Here is a 14,166-nt window from a genome sequence, read left to right on the forward strand (position 1 = left end):
TTAATTACATTGCGTGATCGAGTGGGCTATATCTTAGTCGTCTGCTACATTTTATGACAGAAGTTTACCCGCGCAAATTACCACGGTACCACCGCGTGTGCGGGAAGTGGGAACTGTGAAGTTCTACCCATAGTATTATAGTATTCTAATGTCTATGGTTCTACCACTCTGATTCTATAATATATATTATAGCTATTTAAACGGTAGAGTTTGATTGGCATTATGTCGGCGACGAAGAAAGGAAAAACACTATTTTCTTACTTTCAAAAATCACCGAAACAATCGTCTAGTTCTAACTCAAGTCCTAGTGCATCTTCAAGAAGCGTGTTAACTCCGTCCAAAGAAGAAGGATCAATACTAAATCGCAACACAGCTAGTTCAAACACGAACAAAACCAAGGAAACTAACGCTAAAAATGCTAACTCGGGTATGAATAAATTCATTATTATTGTCATAATTGCTTGTTTAGTGTTTACCCATGACATCCATAGAGATTTCAGTGGTTTAGAGTAGTGCTAATGGTTGTAACACTTTAACTCGCTGATTAGATAAGTTAATACTATTCTTCAGTTTTGTCTGGCTAGGGATTATTTGAGAGATATTAGGTCATTAGAATCAGAAGTATATAATACTTCTCTTCGAGAGAAGTATACCACAAAACGGGGTAAGTGTAACGTCACTCTTCCCAACATCGGAACATTTAGAGCAAGGTTACTAAACCGAATCACATACACGATAAATAGTTCCCTCATCATTACTCTATTAGCGTTTAAATATTTGGCAAGACGTGCTTGTGCATTTTGTTCCACGTCAAGACGAGGTTTGTGGGATGATTGCTGGGGATTTAGTGCCAAAAAATTATAGAATTCACTTTACAGTGCGATGCCCATTTGTAGTTTGATGAGCGGGAAAGCAAACTAAAAGGGCTCCTTCGCCTGGGAAGAATGACGTTACATAACTAAAGCATTAAGAGGATACAGAGTGTCATCCTTCTTCTATTATCCCCTTCTGTTAGAATCTAGAAAGAATGTCATTGTCAGGTTTAAAAGGGGAAAGTTTTGTAGGTCTAAATGTCAACTGATAACTTTCAGCTTCTGACAAGCGTGTCTATTCAATTTACGACATTGTCTGGGCTAAAGTAGAGGGTTACCCATGGTGGCCTGGTTTAATTTGTCAAAGTCCAGCAAAAGTAGACAAAGGACTGCATATCCTCAAAGATAAATCTGGTTCTAAATATCATATTCAATTCTTCGATGAGCCACCAACTAGGGCTTGGATTAGACCAAAGTATTGTTCCCTTTATCGTATCGATCACTTTCTTTTGGAATATGATCAATAATAGCCCGTCTGTTTGATTTGATCGGTTTTAGATCAATTAGAATCTTTACCAATCCAAAAGACTCGGAAATTCCGGTTCAAAAGGACGCAAAATGGAAAATATCCGTTGAAAAAGCTAATGAAGCGTACCTTAAATCAGTTAATGATCGGAAAACACTCGTGGCCGTTTTTGATCAAGATGATTCTGGTTAGAAATGATAAAATTAACGCGTTATTCTCGATCGAAATGGTGATGTGTTTGATCCAAGCTAATTAATTAACACTGGTTTAATAATTTTTAGCTGATGAAGTTAACGATGGTAGTGATAATGAAACTATCGAAACACCGAGAAAAGTAAAATGATCACAGCTCGATCCTTACTCCTAGTTGATTTTATTCTTTATTGAAACATCATAAACCCTTTTCTTAGCGATCTAATGACTCTAAAGAAACGGAAGTTTCAAAACGTCGTAGAATTATTACTGACATAAGCGCTGATGAAGATTCGGACGAATATGTTCCTGATAAGAAAGAATTGAAGAAAGCCGAGTCGGAATCAGAATCGGATGCTGCTCTGTTAAGTGACGAAGATATTGATTCTCCCGTCAAGAACCAGCAGCGTCCAAAATCCGTCAAAGGCGTGAAATCCTTAAGCAACTTAGACGCTTTGAAGCAAAAAATATCGGAAGCAACCCCAGTTAGAAGTTCAACGTTATCAAAGTTGAAAACGTTTTCAGCTACTGTAGATCAAGTAAGTAAATAGGGGTACTTATAATTATTAGTTTACTTATGGTATGACGTCATCTGATCAATTAAGAATGGCGATTCGGAAGGAAAGGGGCTGGACGCCAATGAAGAACGGAATTGGGTTCACTTGACACCCAAATTTGATTTTCTAACTGAAAGAAAAAGAAAGTGTGTAATTAATTTCTTCAATTAATCCTTTAATAATGATTAATAATTTAATTAATTATAAAATAAGGGACGCTAACGGAAGACCCATGAATCATCCTGATTACAATCCACGAACTTTATACATTCCCGATAGTTTCATGAAAACAGTCACTCCAGTAAGATTCTAAATTTTGAACCAAAGTCACAAAATAGTTGACAGGGTTCATACAAACCTGGAAAACAGAGAAAACCTGGAAAAATCAGGGAAATAAATAGTTGACAAAAACCTCAGGGAAATTAAAATTTTTTACTAAAATTCAGGGAAATCAGGGAAATTTGCGTCAAACAGGGGCCGAGTAATTAAGCTAAATGTTCATAAAACATCCCCTTCATAGGATTAACATTACACTATACTTTGGAGGCTCGTAACTCTGGTTATATTAGAGATACGGGGATGTCCTTTGAGTATGTTATAGTCCTATTTATCCCCCATCCAACCATACTAAAAACATAGGGCTACGACAAACAGGGGCCGAGTAATTAAGCTAAATGTTCAAAAACATAGCCCCCTCCGTAGGATTAACATTACACTATACTTTGGAGGCTCATAACTCTGGTTATATTAGAGATACGGGGATATCCTTTGAGTATGTTATAGTCCAATTTGCCCCCCATCCAACCATACTAAAAACATAGGGCTACGACAAACAGGGGCCGAGTAATTAAGCAAAATGTTCTCAAACATCCCCTTCATAGGATTAACATTACACTAATCTTTGGAGGCTCATAACTCTGGTTACATTAGAGATACGTGAATATCCTTTGAGTATGTTACAGTCCTATTTGCCCCCCTCCCCTCCTTCGTTAACATTTGCTCCATAGGACACTCCATATACGGGAAAAACCTGAAAAACTCAGGGAAGTATATGGGGAAAAACCTGGAAATCTCAGGGAAATTTGTTTTCCAAAAGTTGTATGAACCCTGGTTGATTCTTTTCAATCGTGGACTTCAAAATTCCTTGAAAATTTTCTTGTAGGGCCACAAACAATGGTGGGAGATAAAATCAAAGAATTTTGACGTCGTACTGTTTTTCAAAGTTGGAAAATTCTATGAGTTATATCACATGGACGCCGTGATTGGTGTAAATGAACTTGGTCTATCTTATATGAAGGTAAATTTAATTTGTATTAGCTTTAAAAAGTTAACATTACCTAAAATTATTTTCCTGGGTTAATTATTTAGGGAGATTACGCTCATTCGGGATTTCCCGAAAAATCTTACGGTCACTTTTCGGAACTTCTTTTACAGAAGGGTTATAAGGTTGGAAGGGTCGAACAAACTGAAACTCCGCAAATGATGGAAGAACGATGCAAAACAAGTGAGTGAAATAGGAAGTGACGTTGTTGTAATGGTAATTTTTTATAGCTGGGTTTGTATTGCACCCTGGAAAGCTGTTAAGAGAGTACAAGTACTACAACCCCTAACTAGACGCGTACTTATATTGCGTTTTTACTTGGGAAAACTAAAAATGGCTGATAAGACGCGTACTCCTTATATTACGTTTTTACTTTGGAAGGCTGTTAGGAGAGTACAAATACTACAACCCCCTAATTAGACGCGTACTTTGGAAGGCTTTTAGGGGAGTACAAATAATAGAAACCCTGAATAGACGCGTACTTATGGATAGTTTTTACTTTGAAAGGCTGTTACTATAGCACAAATACTACAAACCCTGAATAGACGCGTACTTATGGATAGTTTTTACTTTGAAAGGCTGTTACTATAGCACAAATACTACAAACCCTGATTAGACGCGTACCTTTGGATTGGTTTTACTTTGAAAGGCTGTTACTATAGCACAAATACTACAAACCCTGATTAGACGCGTACTTTTGGATTGGCTTTTACTTTGAAAGGCTGTTATTATAGCACAAATACTACAAACCCTGATTAGACGCGTACTTTTGGATTGGTTTTACTTTGAAAGGCTGTTACTATAGCACAAATAATACAAACCCTGAATACACGCGTACTTGTGGATAGTTTTTACTTTGAAAAGCTGTTAGGAGAGCACAAATACTACAAACTCTGATTAGACGCGTACTTTTGGATTGGTTTTTACTCTGAAAGGCTGTTATTATAGTACAAATACTACAAATCCTGAATACACACGTACTTTTGGATTGGTTTTACTTTGAAAGGCTGTTATTATAGCACAAATACTACAAACCCTGATTAGACGCGTACCTTTGGATTGGTTTTACTTTGAAAGGCTGTTACTATAGCACAAATACTACAAACCCTGATTAGACGCGTACTTTTGGATTGGTTTTACTTTGAAAGGCTGTTACTATAGCACAAATACTACAAACCCTGATTAGACGCGTACTTTTGGATTGGTTTTACTTTGAAAGGCTGTTACTATAGCACAAATACTACAAACCCTGATTAGACGCGTACTTTTGGATAGTTTTTACTTTGAAAAGGCTGTTACTATAGCACAAATACTACAAACCCTGATTAGACGCGTACTTTTGGATTGGTTTTTACTTTGAAAGGCTGTTATTATAGCACAAATACTACAAACCCTGAATAGACGCCTACTTGTGGATAGTTTTTACTTTGAAAGGCTGTTAGGAGAGCACAAATACTACAAACCCTGAATAGACGCGTACTTGTGGATAGTTTTTACTTTGAAAGGCTGTTAGGAGAGTACAAATACTACAAACCCTGAATACACGCGTACTTTTGGATTGGTTTTTAGTTTTTACTTTGAAAGGCTGTTATTATAGCACAAATACTACAAATCATGATTAGACGCGTACTTACGGATGATTATTTACTGGTGATATTAGTTAGAAAGCCAGGAAGAGAGGACCGAGTCGTTTTAAGAGAGCTCTGCAGGATTACTTCAAAAGGAACACGAACATTCAGTTTCCTAGAAGGACAATCAACTGATGATAATAATCACTTTCTATTGGCTTTGACGGAAAAAGTGTGTAATATAACCAGAAGTAAGATGAGACTAGAAGTACTGAGGTAACCAAATTCTTCACTTGACGAAAGTGAATATTCTTGATAACACACCAACGGTTGGCCCTCTGGTAGCGATTTCTGAATTTTCCCCTACACAGAAACGTGAGACGCTCGTGGCGGTAGACGGCCGAACAAGATTCAAGCACCCGCGTCCGTGTTCCGCGGCTTTAGGTTGAGGGGAAGGGGATAGAAAATGTTTTTGGAACTCGACCAACATTTTTCTCTTTCTAGTGTAGGCGCGATGGAAGCGGCATAAAATCCTCAAATTTGTTCACTAGTGCCAGGATCTACTATCAATGCTAGAGCCCTTCACTTCTAGTCTCATCTCACTTCTGATATAACTTACGCACACTGTCGGTTACGAAAACTTATAAGTTTTTAAAACTTTTTAGAATGATAGTTCAACTGGGGAAAATTTTTACGGAGCCTGTTTCGTTGATACTTCAATTGGAACATTTCACGTAAGCATAATTGGGCAAGATGTTCTTTTTAAATAGGATAATAGCAAGTGTATGATGACGTCATAATGGTTGTATTTTGTTATTTTTCATATTATTTTGCAGCTTGGTCAGTTTTCAGATGACCGTAATTGCTCGAGACTTCGAACTTTGATTGCCCATTATCCTCCTACACAAGTAAGTCTATTTATTTCCTAGTTTTTTCGGTCGAAAGTAGTTTGGCCTATTTTAGGTTCATCCGCGACTGTTAATCGTCATTAAAAAAATATATAAACTTAATTTTAAATTATTGTCTTGTTACTTGCGGTAAATGTAATTAGTTAATTACACTCTTTGAAGGTTTTATACGAAAAATCAATGCTTTCATCTAAAACGCTGAACATTCTTGAAAACTGTTTATCACACGCCATAAAAGAAGGTTTGAAATCGGGATCGGAATTTTTGGAAGCCACCGAAACTCTGAAGTTTCTCGAAAAGGGAAAATATTTTGTTAACGAGAGTACAAGTGAAGCTGAATGGCCATCGAAACTTTTGCATTTTATGGATCCAAGTGAGTAGATACTTGTTCTTTTATTCGCGAGTTGCAATTCCACGGTTTCAAATTGGAGCACATGCGATCGGGTTGCATTAGATCAGTTTTGTTTAATGGAGCGCGTGATCAAGTTACAGTAGATTAGTTTTGTTTAATCATAGCCCACTTGATCACGCTGGCTGCACGCGCTATAGAAGCCCGCTCAATCGACCCTAAAAATGAGAATAACATAGGTTCGGTCTAAAGTTCAAACCCGTCTGGTTTTAACATGGGCCTCTATGGGAGGGGACCAGTTTTTTCAACGTTTTTGGCCCAAATAGTGCATCCACTGGTTCAAATCTCTTGAATTTTTAATGAGACGTGTATTGAAAGGTATGATATTATCCTGTAAAATTTAAAGTCTTCAGCTATAATAGTTTTTTTATAGAAAATAAAAATCATCACATAGTAGAGAAATTGAAGGGGCAAAATTCTCTACTATGTGATGGTTTTTATTTTTTATAAAAAAAAACTATTATAGCTGAAGGCTTTAAATTTTACAGGATAATATCAAACCTTTCAATACACGTCTCATTAAAAATTTATGAGATTTGAACCTGTAGATGCACTAATATTGTCAAAAACGTTGAAAAAACTGGTCCCCTCCCATAGAGGCCCATGTTAAAACCAGACGGGTTTAAAAGTTTAGACCGAACCTATGTGACGCGCCGCATTCGCGAGTTAACATGTAAAAAAAATCGTTTGGACGGGCTTCTAGAGCGCGTGCAGCCAGCGTGCGTGATCAAGTGGGCTATGGTTTAATGGAGCGCGCGATCAAGTTACAGTAGATCAGTTTCGTTTATCGAAGCGCTTGATCGAGTTACAGTAGATCAGTTTCGTTTATCGAAGCGCTTGATCGAGTTACAAATGCACATTTCACATTTAAAGTCATCATTTTAGGCCTAGTATTCAAAATATTGAAATTAATTTATATAGATGATCCATTACGTGAATCTGCCAAAGAAAAGTACGAATTAGCGGTCAAATGTTTAGGCGCGTGCGTCTGGTACCTAAGTTATTCTCGAATTGAGGATGAAATACTAACAATGAGAAAGTTCGAAGAATACATTCCGCCTGATGAAAATTACGTCGAAACTGAAAGGAAGTTGCAGTTTCCGGAACGCATGGTATTCATTTCGTTCATTATTGTCTAACGGCAATTAGCGTAGCTTATTCCTGATCAGCGCCACCTACCCATAGCGGCGACTTTGAGAACTACTGTAATCGGCAAGCCAACCACTCCAGATGTCGCTAAAATCTGGTGACGTCACTGACGGGCACTCTGGGGGGGGGGGGGGGGTCTTACCAAAAAATGACGTCACCAGATTTTAGCGACATCTGGAGTGGTTGGCTTGCATATTACAGTAGTTCTCGAAGTCGCCGCTATGGTTAGGTGGCGCTGATCAGGAATAAGGCTAATTAGATACGGGACAATATGTTACATTCTACAATAGGTACTAGATGGCGCTACATTATTAAACCTTGAAATAATCGAGGCTGAAGATGGTTCTCAGAAAGGAACTCTATTAGATACAATGGATTATTGCTCAACGCCTTTTGGCAAACGTCTTTTTCGGCAAATGATTTGCGCCCCCTTATGTTCCCTTAATCAAATAAAGTTGAGGCAAGACGCAATCGAAAATCTTCGTTCACATCAGAACGTTATCGACGAAGTTATACCGCTTCTTAAACAGTTGCCTGATCTGGAACGATTAATCTCAAAGTAAGTACATGGATGAAGGATGCGCGGGAGGAAATTTGTTTTCACGCTATAGGATCGGCAACTCCCTATCTCGAACGACAGAATATTCTGTATATACTCTGTTACAACATCGGTTGTCAGCACGCGCAAAGCTATTTCTCTATGTAACGTAGCTTTGTACGTGCTGACAAGAGACAAAAATCTTGAGGATCTTCAGGATTTAAAATATCCGCGAGTTTTTTAGCTCGAGTGCACGGACCTCTAGGCCTTAGTTTCAAATACTTGTAGTAGGCTGTAGGTAATTTCACACGTATTTGAAACTAAGGCCTAGAGGTCCGTGCACTCGAGCTAAAAAACTCGCGGATATTTTAAATCCTGAAGATCCTGAAGTTTTTCGTCTCTTGACAGCACGTACAAAGCTACGTTACATAGAGAAACAGCTTTGCGTGTGCTGACAACCGACGTTGTAACAGAGTATATACAGAATAAGCTGTCGTTCGAGATAGGGAGTTGCCTATCCTGTAGAGTGAAAACAAATTTCCTCACGCGCATCCTTCATCCATGGTAAGTACAACGACACTTATTGTACTTGGCGTGGTGTTTTTGTAATGAAAACACTTTGAACTGTTCAGGGTTCATACTCAAGGCTCCGCGCGTCGTTCTAAAAGTCACCCCGATAGTAGGGCTATTTTTTACGAAGAAAATATCTATAGTAGAAAGAAAATAGGTGATTTTCTATCGACCTTAGACGGTTTTAAAACTTGCCTGGACATTATCAACATCCTGCAAAATTACAATGAAAAATTAACGTAAGTGCATTTTATTTAATCTTAAATCCCAAGGAAAAACCGAGACGACATCTAAAAAACAATTTAAGTTATTAATTACTGATTAGATATTAAAAATAATTAAATTGGGTTAAATTAAATTTTATCGCGAAGAGTAAAATTGAGCTTGGCCGGAAATGGCCACAAGATGGCGCCGTAGAATGAAGTTGCTCCCGATCTTGCTTATTTCCCAATAGCGCGATAACTTTCAAAACTCATCTCATAGTTATCAATAGCAGGGAGCCCACCGGTCCTATAATTCCTATATTTTTGAACCTGTCCTATATTATCCTATAATTTCATGAACGGTCCTATAAATTCCTATATTTTTGAACCTGTCCTATATTATCCTATAATTTCATGAAAGGTCCTATAATATCCTATATTTTTGAACCTGTCCTATATTATCCTATAATTTCATGAACGGTCCTATAAATTCCTATATTTTTGAACCTGTCCTATATTATCCTATAATTTCATGAAAGGTCCTATAATATCCTATATTTTTGAACCTGTCCTATATTATCCTATAATTTCATGAAAGGTCCTATAATATCCTATATTTTTGACTTAGTCGAAGTTTTCGTATAGTTTAGCATCAAATTTATCAAAATTTAGCTTTTTTTTTTTATCGAGATCACATTTGAATGGAGACCGAAATTGCGGAGCTCGCTTAGGATTTTTTATATATTATATTATGTTATATTTTAATTAAGTTCTTCTGAGTTTTCAAAGTAAAATCCAATTTGTTATTTTTTGGGATTTTTCTACATAGTTTAAGCCCAAAATTGTATTATATTAGACCATTTTCAGTCCTATATTTTCCTATAAAAACACATTTTTTCTCCTATAAAATCCTATAATTTCGGAAAAAAAATTCCTATTTTTCCTATACCCTAAATAATTTAAATTTAAGAGTGGACACCCTGCAATAGTTACTTTTAATGTGATGTGTTTACTATAACTTTATTTTGACCTTTTGACCTCTTTGTTTATTGCCCAAAAAGGTCGCCACTTCTTAAGAAATGTTTTGAATTTGTTGATAATGGAGGTCGATTTCCGAGAATTAAATCTAGTTTGAAGTTTTTTGAGGTAGATAATATGAATTTGTTAAATTATTCAAGCAATTATTATTATTAGCAATCACTAATTAATTTCTCGGTGACGTAGAACGCGTTTGACCACGATAAAGCCAAGAAAGATGGCAAAATTATTCCCAGTTCAGGTTAGTTCATTTAAAACTAGATGGCTCTGTCTACCCTTGTTGCAAAGGGGGTTTTGCTTTTAATTTGCGCAAACAGGAGTTGACAAGGAGTTTGATTCGGCCATATCAGACATTAAAAAAATTAATCGTCAATTGGAGCAATACTTGGAGACTCAACGCGATCATTTTAAATGTCGAGTGACGTATTTCGGCACCGGGAAGAACCGTTTTCAGTTAGAAGTCCCCGATCATTGCGTATCGAAAGCCACAAAGAATCACGATTTACAAAGTCATAGGAAAGGGTTCAAAAGGTATTGGACCAATGAGATTAAAGAGTTTCTGCAAGAGTTAATGGCGGCCGAAGAACATAGGGAAACTGCGTTGAGAGATATCATGAGAAGGATTTTTGCAGCGTTTGATGATGAGTAAGTATTTTTAATGTTTTTCATTTTGAATAGATAGTGTTGAGAGGAGTTTTGCTTCGTAGAATCAACCAATGGGAAGCCGTTATCGGATGCATTTCATTACTGGATGTACTTATTGGTTTGGCCCAGTATAGTTTGAATACGGGTGTTGAGATGTGTAAGCCAGAGATAGAGGCTCCAAATGAAAATGATACCGTGAGTTGTCAGCCTTTCTAGGTTTTGGAGATTGTTTATTGTATAATTGTTCAAGCGGCGGTGGTAGTTGTCGATTATATAGTATCGTTTACGCAGTGGTAATTGTCGATTGTATCGTTTACGCGGTGGTAATTGTCGATTGTATCGTTTACGCGGTGGTAATTGTCGATGGTATCGTTTACGCGGTGGTAATAGAGCTATCCCAGAAGCCTTAGTGTGACGTCACATATGCTATTTTCCCATAGAACCAAGTGGTACCAAAGATGGCCGTTCACTGTCAAAGTTAAGGCCCGTGACGTTTTACCTAGGCACTGACGTCACAACTGAGATAGCTTTATTGTCGATGGTATTGTTTACGCGGTGGTAATTGTCGATTGTATCGTTTACGCGGTGGTAATTGTCGATGGTATCGTTTACACTGTGGTAATTGGCGATTGTATCGTTTACGCGGTGGTAATTGTCGATGGTATCATTTACGCGGTGGTAATTGTTGATTTTATCGTTTACGCGGTGGTAATTATTGTCGATTTTATCGTTTACGCGGTCGTAATTATTGTTGAATGTATTCTTTACGCGGTCGTAATTATTGTCGAATGTATTCTTTACGCGGTCGTAATTATTGTCGAATGTATTCTTTACGCGGTCGTAATTATTGTCGAATGTATCGTTTACGCGGTGGTAATCGTCGATTGTATCGTTTACGCGGTGGTAATTATTGTCGATTGTATCGTTTACGCGGTGGTAATTGTCGATTGTGTCGTTTACTCGGTGGTAATTGTCGATGGTATCGGTTACTCGGTGGAAATTGTCGTTTGTATCGTTTACGCGGAGACTATCGTCTATAGTTCACGCCATTGTCAATCGTCCTCGCGATGACAAACGTCATGTTGTATATTTGACTTACTATACTTTCAGCCATTCCTAATAATTTGCGAAGGTCGTCATCCAGCTTTACTAAAACTCTTCCACGACACTGATTTAGTTCCTAATGATATCGAAATCGGGGCAAACAGCGTAAGTACATTAACTACGACAAAATGAATTTGCGAGTTAAGCAATATTCCCACCCAATCCCAGGATGACGAGGCTCGCAAATCCAACCTAGTCCTCGTAACGGGACCTAACATGGGTGGTAAATCAACCTTAATGAGGGAAGCGGGTTTAATTGTCATTATGGCCCAGATGGGCTCTTTTGTACCAGCAACTTCGTGCTATTTTACTCTAGTGGATAGAATATTCACTCGACTGGGAGCTAATGACCAAATTACCGAAGGTTAGATTAGTTATTGTTACGGACATAAGGCACCTTATTACTATAAGTTTATAAGATATGTTCTATAAGTAATGCTAGAGACATACAGCTCGAGCTAGTTCGAGGACGACAAGCGAGAATTGAAGTCCTACACTCGGTTAAATTTGCAGTTCATTTAGTCTGTTTTCCCATGGCCAACTTAGATTACCGGTGGTAGAAGGCCTGCCAACTTCACCCGAGCCCCATGTTAAAAAACGACTGGCAAAATCGCCCCTAGTTCCGACTTTCGCCGTTAGGTGCGCTACCAACCCAGTTTTCCTCCTAATGCTTTTTCTATGGGAAAAAAAATCGGAAGTGGACTCGGTTGGTTTAAGAGCATTTTTAATATATTTACCGATTTTTTTCGTGGCCGAATTTTAAATGAGAAGTCAAGTAAGATCCAATTTATATTTTGAGACCAATTTCATAATTTTCCGTCCGTTATTTGACGAGTAATCAACATTCAAAGTTGGGGTTGTTTTTAAGGCGGAGAAATGAAATTTCTCGGAAAACCTAAGCCTTCGTCCAACGGCGCCACTAAATTTTAATATAAACTTCCTTCAAGACCGAGGCTTAACTCTAAACGGCGCATTTCTCCGCCTTAAAAACAACCCCAACTTTGAATGTTGATTACTCGTCAAATAACGGAGGGAAAATTATGAAATTTGTCTCAAAATATAAATTAAAACTTACTTGACTTCTCATTTAAAATTCGGCCACGAAAAAGATCGGTAAATATATTAAAAATGCTCTTAAACCGAGTCCACTTCCGAATTTTTTTCCCATAGAAAAAGCATTAGGACTCGGAGGAAAACTGGGTTGGTAGCGCACCTAACGGCGAAAGTCGGAACTAGGGGCGATTTTGCTAGTCGTTTTTTAACATGGGGCTCGGGTGAAGTTGGCAGGCCTTCTACCACCGGTAATCTAAGTTGGCCATGGTTTTCCTAAGCCTTTGACAGCGCCTCACCTGGCGTCGGTTTACCCTGAATCCATGACCTACGTCACTTCATTACAAGTTCTCATAAATCGGTGACAAACTTATGGCCAACATATCTTATGAACTTAAGTTATTATCAATGCGTGTGCCGACACAATAAGGTGAATTTAGCTAAGCCTTGTCATCCGCATTACAGGAGAAAGCACCTTTTTCGTCGAATTAAGCGAAACCAACAGTATTCTTCATCACGCCACCAAAAACTCGTTAATATTAATGGATGAATTAGGTCGAGGTACGGCTACTTTTGACGGAAGCGCGATTGCCTATTCCGTCGTCCGAGAACTGTCGGAAAAGATTGGTTGTCGAAGCTTGTTCTCGACTCATTATCATAGCCTCGTTGAGGAATTTAATCATAATCCGAAAGTGCAACAAGGACATATGGTAAGCGATACGTTTATTATAAACCTTTCGAGAGCGCGGAGTTAAAATATTTAAGCCAAGGCTTAATTAAAGCGCGCGGAATTAAAATATTTGAGCCAAGGCTTAACAAAAGCGCGCGGAATTAAAATATTTGAGCCAAGGCTTAACAAAAGCGCGCGGAATTAAAATATTTGAGCCAAGGCTTAACAAAAGCGCACGGAATTAAAATATTTAAGACAAGGCTTAACAAAAGCGCACCGTATTAAAATATTTAAGCCAAGGCTTAACAATAGATCGCGGAATTAAAATATTTGAGCCAAGGCTTAACAAAAGCGCGCGGGATTAAAATATTTGAGCCAAGGCTTAACAAAAGCGCGCGGAATTAAAGTATTTGAGCCAAGGCTTAACAAAAGCGCGCGGAATCAATTTCAATGGAAAACCATGCCGCAACGGTTCTAATCTACATTACTTGGTATTTTCTTGCAAATTTTAAGTCTTGTATGGTTGAAAATGATACGGAAGATCCGGATCAAGAAACCATCACTTTCCTATACAAGTTTGCCGAAGGTTCTTGCCCTAAAAGTTATGGATTTAACGCCGCCAAACTCGCGGGCGTTCCAGATGACGTCATAAAGACTGGGCGAGTCAAAGCTAAGAAGTTCGAAGAGAGTCTCAACAGGATAAAATTGTTCAAGTAAGAATTGTTGCGGACTTTAGGGGAGCGCCATAAAAAAGGTAATAACAGTAAATTTAACTATTTCTCCATGAACAGATCGCTTTTTGAACATGGCGCCAATGTAAGAAGCATTTTGAGTTCTTCTGACAAAGGATTTCAATAAATTTTGTTGCGTTTCATGGTTGTAATTAAATAAAGTTCTCTGTATTAA

The 14,166-nt window shown here is 37.9% G+C and overlaps 1 protein-coding gene across 1 annotated transcript; it reads left to right on the forward strand.

Moving 5' to 3' along the window:
• The first annotated feature begins 48 nt into the window (after positions 1-48).
• On the forward strand, positions 49-14,166 carry LOC149625151 (DNA mismatch repair protein Msh6-like). Its single transcript, XM_089851918.1, has 25 exons — positions 49-427; positions 1,092-1,287; positions 1,371-1,525; positions 1,620-1,672; positions 1,749-2,069; positions 2,136-2,233; positions 2,301-2,388; positions 3,250-3,384; positions 3,456-3,591; positions 5,069-5,208; positions 5,642-5,710; positions 5,813-5,884; positions 6,047-6,257; positions 7,215-7,405; positions 7,733-8,001; positions 8,613-8,789; positions 9,815-9,899; positions 9,978-10,032; positions 10,109-10,436; positions 10,499-10,631; positions 11,547-11,645; positions 11,709-11,904; positions 13,056-13,300; positions 13,774-13,973; positions 14,052-14,166. The coding sequence occupies exons 1-25, from the start codon at positions 223-225 to the stop codon at positions 14,116-14,118; spliced, it is 3,924 nt and encodes a 1,307-aa protein (XP_089708044.1). The 5' UTR covers positions 49-222; the 3' UTR covers positions 14,119-14,166.

The sequence above is a fragment of the Phalangium opilio genome, unplaced genomic scaffold (assembly GCF_054372755.1).
Source record: "Phalangium opilio isolate 3A_F unplaced genomic scaffold, DU_Popi_V2 ptg000105l_1, whole genome shotgun sequence".
NCBI lineage: Eukaryota > Metazoa > Arthropoda > Arachnida > Opiliones > Phalangiidae > Phalangium > Phalangium opilio.